Source organism: Hyaena hyaena, unplaced genomic scaffold, assembly GCF_003009895.1.
Source record: "Hyaena hyaena isolate Hyena2069 unplaced genomic scaffold, ASM300989v1 scaffold_933, whole genome shotgun sequence".
Classification (NCBI taxonomy): Eukaryota; Metazoa; Chordata; class Mammalia; order Carnivora; family Hyaenidae; genus Hyaena; species Hyaena hyaena.
In genome coordinates, this window is record NW_024081566.1 from 1 (window position 1) to 7,818 (window position 7,818).

Here is a 7,818-nt window from a genome sequence, read left to right on the forward strand (position 1 = left end):
GGGCACTTTGGGGATGAGCACTGAGTGTTATGTAGAAACTAATTTGACAATAAACTATTTGTAAAAAAAAAAAAAATTAAAAATATCATATTCTAAAAGCAAAAAAAAAAAAAAAAAAGAAATGGAGTTATGGTAAGTGGCTTAGGAAGAGACCAAATTTAACCTTAAAGATGGGAAACTATAAAACGATATAAATTAATTTTTTCTGTCTATTTTCAGATAGGAAGAACAAGAGAATAAAAAATCTAGGCACTATTGTGGAATCTATTACTGTAACTCTTCATTGCTGAAGACAGCAAGTCCTGATGCCAACACATTACAAAGAGAATTTATTTATCTATTTGTAATTAAGTTCAATACATTTTCAAAGAGTCACAAGAATCACAGACCAAATGCTAATCAATGGAGATTTTTGTAGTATCAAAATAATTAAGTTATAGTATTTCAGCAAATAGAACTTGAGGCCTTAAGAGAAATGGTTGAACAAAAAGCAGTAGCCAACATTCTGGTGGATTCTAATTTGTAAGTGCCATAGAGGATTTCTTTTTCCACAGTGTTTCTCAGAGAAAATTATTTTTATCTGAAAAGAGATCCACAGAAATCTGTGAAATTCTGAAACAGCTAAGGTTCTGTCTCCTGTGTGCTGGCTATAAAATGAGAACAAAGAAAAGGAAACAAACAGAGCCGAGCAAAAGACAAACTGGGATTGCAAGATTTGTTACTTTGGGAAAACTCAGAAGTATGTAATATTTTCTGGACATTTCTGGCTCACTAGCATTACAAAAATGCCCAGGTTATAGACTTTTACTCCAACTCTTTTTGCTGTATCTCCCTCTCTATTGTAATAAGTCAGGTCTACTTGCTTTTGATAATACATTATATGTATCAAGAGTATATTTCCACATTTTTGAAGGTACAAAATTATATTTCAAACAGATAAATGCTTATAATTATTGGGCAATTGGTTTATCTGTTAGGCTCCTAGCACTCTGCAAATGTGTCTGTTGTGAAATTTTAACCAACAGTTTTATTTAAAAAAAGATTTAAAATTTTTTATTTATTATTTTTGAGACAAAGAGAGAGAAAGAGAAAGCATGTGAACAGGGAATGGGCAGAGAGAGAGAGAGAGAGGGATAGAGGATCCGAAGCAGGCTCTCTGCTGACAGCAGACACCCTGATGCAGGTCTGGAACTCACCAATGCTGAGATTATGACCTGGGTCAAAGCTGGATGCTTTGCCGACTGAACCACCCAGGTGCCCCCAAAGACAAGATTTTAAAACATATATACACTTTGATTTACAAAGACCTTTAGACATTACAGCAAAATGGGCTAAGATATATGAAGCACAACTTAAAAAGATACAAAATTACAAAAATAGCTGATGCTTCAAGAAAATAAGAAAAACATTAATCAGAAATCTCCAACTTCAGGTGATTTTATGACCAGTGATTATAAATCATTAACATTATATTGAACCCAGGTTTCCAATATGTAAGAAATACGTGTATTTGCAAAGAGAGCAAAACTTTGGGGCGCTTGGGTAGCTCAATCGTTTAAGCATCCAACTTCAGTTCAGGTCATGATCTCGCGGTTCGTGGGTTCGAGCCCCACGTCGGGCTCTGTGCTGACAGCCAGCTCAGAGCCTGGAGCCTATTTCAGAGTCTGTATCTCCCTCTCTCTCTGACCCTCCCCTGTTCACGCTGTCTCTCTCTCTCTCTCTCTCTCAGAAATAAATAAAACATTAAAAAAAATTTTTTTTTCATATTAAACTTGTAGTTTTATTCAGGTTTGATTTTAACAAATGTGTCGGGGAGAGAGCCCACAGGAAAGGGTGAAGCCCGTGGGGGCAGGGCCCCCCCAGGTGCCTGAGGAGGGGGCAGGTCCCCTCCCCTTTCCTCCTCTTCCCTCCCCAGCTAAAGGGATTTGGGGAGAGACCTAGGCAGGGGAGGGGGCTGGTCCCCAGTCTGTGGGGCAGTGCTTGGGGTAAAGGGCCATGGGGATGAGGGGCCGGAGCAGGGACAGGTGGGGAAGGACCATTTGTCAGAACCCACTGCTTTCTGATTCCAGGTTGAATTAAAAAACAAAAACAAAAACAAAACAAAACCCACTAAAGCACAAGCAGCACCCGCCCCCTTCTCCCTGACCAGGGCTGTAGTGAGAGGGGAGAAGAGAAGGACAGCTTCGCCAAGGCCATGGGCCACTCACTCCTGGCCCAGGGAGCAGGAGGAAGGGCAGGGGCTCCCCGACAGATTGAGGGGGTGTGGGGGAAACCAAAATAAAACGTCAAATAAATCGTGTAGGAAGAGTCCAGCCAGGGGCCGGGCCGGAGCTGGGCCAGGCTGGGGGAGGGGGCCTCTGCAGGCTCGAGGATCACTGCTGCCGCCGCCGCCACCCTGGAAGAAGTTATTTTGCCATGGCCTTGATTGCGACAGCTGCCTCCTCTGTCATGGCAGACAGCACCGTGATCAGGATCTCTTCTCCACAGTCATACTTCTGCTCGATCTCCTTGCCGAGGTCACCCTCGGGCAGACGAAGGTCCTCTCGCACCTCCCTGCTGTCCTGGAGCAGCGATAGATACCCATCCTGGATGCCGATCAGCTGGAAGTCATTCCTCTTGATGTTGGGGACGTCCATGTTATGAGTTGACGGGCAGATGTCCTCGTATTTCTTGCCAGTGAAGATGTCAATACCAACCAGGTGGACCTTGGCGTGGCCGTGCTTGCCGGTCTTGGAGGTAGACATCTCCACGATCTTGCAGGGCCAGCCCTTGAGCACCACAAAGCCGTTCTTACGTAACGCTGAGCACTGCATCGGGAAGGTGGCGGAGGCCCCTGCGTCTCCCGTCTCGAACCCACAAACCACGAGATCATGACTTAAGCGAAAGTCGGACGCTTAACCGACTAAGCCATCCAGGCGCCCCGCAACACTTTTAACATAAGCAATTATTAGAGTTTGAATCAAGATAAATAAATGCTCCTCATCTTTAATAATTACGAAACAGAGTCACAGAAGCCCTGCTGCTAATCTGTTCTGTTCTAATGACATGCCTTTACTAATCCCATTCTCTGATTCTAAAATATACCTCTACCTGTCACCCTGCTGGAATCTGAACCGTGTCCATTTCTACCATTTGCGTAGCACACTCATACTTGTTTTCAATGTTCAGCTCTACATCACCTCCTGAGCAAGCCTCACATGTCCCCCAGTCTCACTGAAGTCCGGATAAAGCGACCTTGTAGTGCTCATTTTCATCTTCTTCGTTTACTGCATTATGCTGTTGGGTGTCTCTAGGTGAGACGTGATCTTATTCACCTTCTTCACTGAGTACTGTGCCTGACATTTACTAGGCTCTTAAATATCAGTTCTACTAAACTAAATGGAATTTAAGTTCTTTCGGTTCAGGTGGCAATCTCTGACGCTCTGTTAACTGGTGGGGGTGGGGGAGTTGAGAAGAATTGTACAAATGTTATAGAACAAACTATGTAGTTTTAAGCATGACGATGATAATAAATAACATCAAAGCAGTTAAGATTAGTATATGGTTCTAGTGTGAATGATCAGCCCACTATAAGACATAGTGAAACTCTTAACTAAGAGCCCTCAACCAAATCATTCTGTCCCAGATCTGGTCCAGACTTGCTTCTGCTATTTTTATCTTTTTTTTTTTCCCTAACCACCCACTAACCCTGTTCTGTTCCCAAACTGGTTCATGTCAGGCTAATTATTTCCTTTTATAAGAGCTTCTGTACAAATTTCAGAGGAATCTCAGTTGCTTCTATAATTGATCCAAGCTGACTTTACTCTGGAAACCTTTTCAGCTGCATTCCTGCAACCCTAACATAGATATGTAGATTGGCAAATTCTCCACAGATGCTATTCTGTTCTGATTCCACCTTGGCCAAATATTCCTGAGCAGCTGCCTGAGAATACCCAGAGATAGTTCCTTTTGTAAGTGTGGTAGGCCACTCTGGTGTTTGGGAGAAAAATATAACTCGCAAGCTAAATATAACTCCTTTCCCAATATTAGAAAGGAAAACAATTCTGTTGTTGCATGGTATTTTAACATCAAAATGTCTCATGTTTATTAATGGTTCATGGACATTTATGTATTAACTAAATACTTACTGAAATTTCCAATACCTATATAGTGTACAAAACTCATTTACAAGGAATCATACAGTCTCCATCTATTTAGATATAAAAATTTATTCAATATTAGATTACATTTTAATATGATAATTTTAAGTAAGTTGTAGCTATCAGCTAAAAAAGAGCCAGCTCATATCATGCTTGGGTCTTCTGCAATCTTTTCAAAACACAAAGGCTTGAAAACCTTTTTTTTTTTTTCACAGACAGTAGTAGGAGCACTTAAAATCGCAATTACTGTCCACTTCCATCACAAGTATTCATGTGGATATTCACAAGATATTGCTTTCAATGCACTTAAAGCTACAGTTAAAAGATAGTACATTTCGTGTCGTATTCTAAAAGGCAAAGAGAAATACAAAACATATGCACTAGAACGTCCCTAAACAAACAGTGAAAGAAAATCTATAGGCAACTAAAGGAGGAGAAAATTAGAAATTTAGAGGTAAGAATTGTATATTTTCAAAGTACACAGTTAAAATAGGAAACAAAAATCTTTATGAATTGAGATAAAGCTATTCACCAAGGTTACATTCTTTTAAAATGAACTCAAATCATGAATCCAATAAAAATAAATCTATTCAATTAAATTCTCAAGCAAATCCATATTTAAGCAGAGAATATTAGTCAGTAATAATAATGAGGAAATAACACTATCCATAAAAACGGTAAGCCTAGTTTTTGTAAAAGTAGATTTACATTTTTCCAATTATAAATATAATAGACACTTGTAGAAAATTTGAAGAAGAAACAAGGCACTAAATAAAAGCACTCATAATTATATTTCTCAAAGAGAATTACATTTATAAAATTTTTCTTTGCATGTTTTACTACTGAAATATTAGAAATTTTAAAACTGTGGGTTTTTACCATTTGTTACTATTATTTAAGTATTTTCTGTGTCATTGATTTATTTGCAAAGAACTGAGAACCAATTAAAAGAGGCTTAAGCAAATAAAGGTAAATTTGGGGTTGTATGAATAAAAAGGTTACTGAAAAGGCCAGGAGTAAGCTTGTTTGGGCTTATGTGCTCAAATGAATTAATCGAAAATCCATCTTTATCCACCTGTCCGCAGTGATTTTCCCTGTGCTGGTTTCGTTCTCAGTCAGTTCTCCCCACAAGAGGACGGGGGAAATCCCCAGAAGCTTTTCGTTTACTTTTGACTTAGCAACTCCAAAGGAAAGTTTCTGCCTCTTCAGCAATACTCTCACGAAGGGCTCTCACTGGGTATTTTACCCAGGGAGGGGGAAGAGTGGAATGGAGCATTGATTACTCAGTCCTTAATTGTCTGGGAAATTTGGGAGTCATTGGTGTAAAGCTGAATCTAAACCCCTGGGACTGCATGTGATTGATTACTACCTAGAGAGGAGGAAAATCTAAAGAATGAACTCGAGGTCACACAAGTAGACTTGTAACTACAGATGATCCCCAACTTAAGATTGCCCAACTTACAATTTTTTAACTTTAGAAGGGTGCAAAAGTAGTACGCATTCAGTAGAAACCACATGTGGAGTCTTGAATTGGGATCTTTCCCAGGGCTAGCAATGTGTCCTGATGATGATCTTCTGTGATGCTGGGCAGGGGTAGGGAGCCATGGTTCCCAGTCAGCAGAGATCACAAGGGTGAGTACTTGCCCCACCATTCCAGTTTTTATCTTCAGCATAGTAGTCAATAAATTATGTGAGATATTCAACACTTTATTATAGAATAAGTTTTGTGTTAGACGACTTTACCCAACTGTAGGCTGGTATTAAGTGTTTTGAGTACATTTAAGGTAAGCTAGGCTAAGCTATGACATTCAGTAGATTAGGCATAATACATGCATTTTCGACTTGATATTTTCAATTTATAATGGATTTATGAGGATGTAACCTGATGGTAAGAAGAGAAAGATCTGTAGATAAATATTTGGTATAGGACAATAATCATGGGCTCTTTTCTATAAATTCCACAGTCTCAGTGACTAGCCAGAAGGCCCTGAATTAAAACATGTATTCTAACATATGCAGAGGTTAGGTCCAAGATATTACATTTTTAAAAATGAAGAAATTATTTCAATTAGTGGATAATACATAACTGGAAAATAAATATCACAGAATCCAATACTATAATTGCAATAGTACTAAATATGTTAAACAAAAGCCTACATTAAATTTTAACAAAAAAATTACTGCCCCGTACTTAATGACTGTAAATTTCTTCCTAGCCAAAAAATAACATAAGACAGCTGCTCATCTTCAAAATCAACTTCAATAATATATGGAAAGCCATGATAAAAGACAAACTGTCTCATGGTTTGCCTCCCTCTCCCCAACTATTTTTCCACTTCTTCTCCCCCATGGTCCTCCATTAAGTTCTTCCTAATCCTTCTATATGTGCAAACATAACCATGAGAGACTCTTGAATGCTGAGAACAAACTGAGGGCTGATGGGGGTGGGAGAGAGGGGAAGGGGGGTGATGGGCACGGAGGAGGTCACTTGTGGGGATGAGCACTGGGTGTTATATGGAAACCAACTTGACAATAAACTATTAAAAATAAATAAAAGAAAATACCCAATTAGAAAAAAAAAAAAGACAAAATGTCATCCAAGATTAACATGTATTTTGCACTTGACATAAAGCCACCACTTCTGAGGATATCCAATGTCTTTTGAAAATTTTGTCGACAGCATCAAACTACACAATACCAGAATTTTAAAAAGCAATTTATATCCTACAACGATTTGCAAAGAACTTGGCATGACAGAAAATAAAATATGGTAAACTTTACTACTAAGATTCAGTTCATGTTATAATGAATAATCTGCAGTATTTTCTTTGTAAAAATATTATTTTTAAATAAAATAAAGCAACCTACATAAATATCATGCAATATATCTAAATAACTTTATTATTAGCTTTAGAACATCATATTATTTCTAGAGGAAAACTTACACTATATTAAAGAATCCATATTTCAATTTTTGTTAGATTTTTCTGTCCAAGTAAAAACTAATTTATGTAAGTTTACAAAGTACTGATCTGCAAGATCAGATAGTCTCAATTATAAGACATAATCAGAATTTCGCTGGGACAGACAACATGTCCTGGAACATTCAAAGCAAACTTGTTAATATCCCCTAAGAACAGACTGGAAGAGAAGTTCCACATTGTTTTAAATATACTCCTGTTTTCTAGAACTTTTCCAAACAACATCCCTTTATAATTTTTAAAAGTAATTAGTAGTCTTAATGAAGTATTAGAAAAATATTTCAACTAATGCGGAAAAGGATAAATCTTTGAAAAGAAACCTTATACGTCTGCGGTAGAAGACCAGGATTGCACGGTTAAGTTAGCAAACTCAGGTGATTCTGCTGAGATTGTCCAGAGACCACAATTCAAAAAACACTGATGATGGAGAATAATGACTTTATGCTGTAGAAGGGGAGACTTTTCTGAGTCTGATAGCAAAGCAGAATCTAAGAAGAAGTGGTTATATTTGACAAAATTTTAAAACTACAGTACCTGCCTTCTGGTAACTATCAGTTTGTTCTCTGTAGTTAAGAGTCTGTTTCTTGGTTCATTTCTCTCTCTCTCTCTTTCTCTATTTTTACCCTTTGCTTGTTTGTGAAATCACATGGTACTTGTCTTGTGAAAGCTGTTTTTATTTATTCTTTCTTCCTTTATTT

General features: G+C 38.1%; 1 protein-coding gene across 1 annotated transcript; it reads right to left on the minus strand.

Annotated features, from left to right (window-relative positions):
• Positions 1 to 1,753: 1,753 nt before the first annotated feature.
• On the minus strand, positions 1,754 to 3,254 carry LOC120222984 (eukaryotic translation initiation factor 5A-1-like). The gene is made up of 2 exons (XM_039221035.1): positions 3,180 to 3,254; positions 1,754 to 2,846 (listed from the first exon to the last, which is right to left on the minus strand). Exons 1-2 carry the CDS (start codon positions 3,252 to 3,254, stop codon positions 2,406 to 2,408), a joined length of 516 nt encoding a protein of 171 aa, XP_039076966.1. The 3' UTR covers positions 1,754 to 2,405.
• Between the last annotated feature and the right edge of the window lie 4,564 nt (positions 3,255 to 7,818).

Coding starts and splice junctions, on each gene's coding strand:
- LOC120222984 (XM_039221035.1), bottom strand. CDS start 3,254: ATGAAAATGAGCACTACAAGGTCGCTTTATCCGGACTTCAGTGAGACT. Junction 2,847..3,179: donor ATGTGAGGCTTGCTCAGGAG/GTGATGTAGAGC, acceptor TGTGGGTTCGAG/ACGGGAGACGCAGGGGCCTC.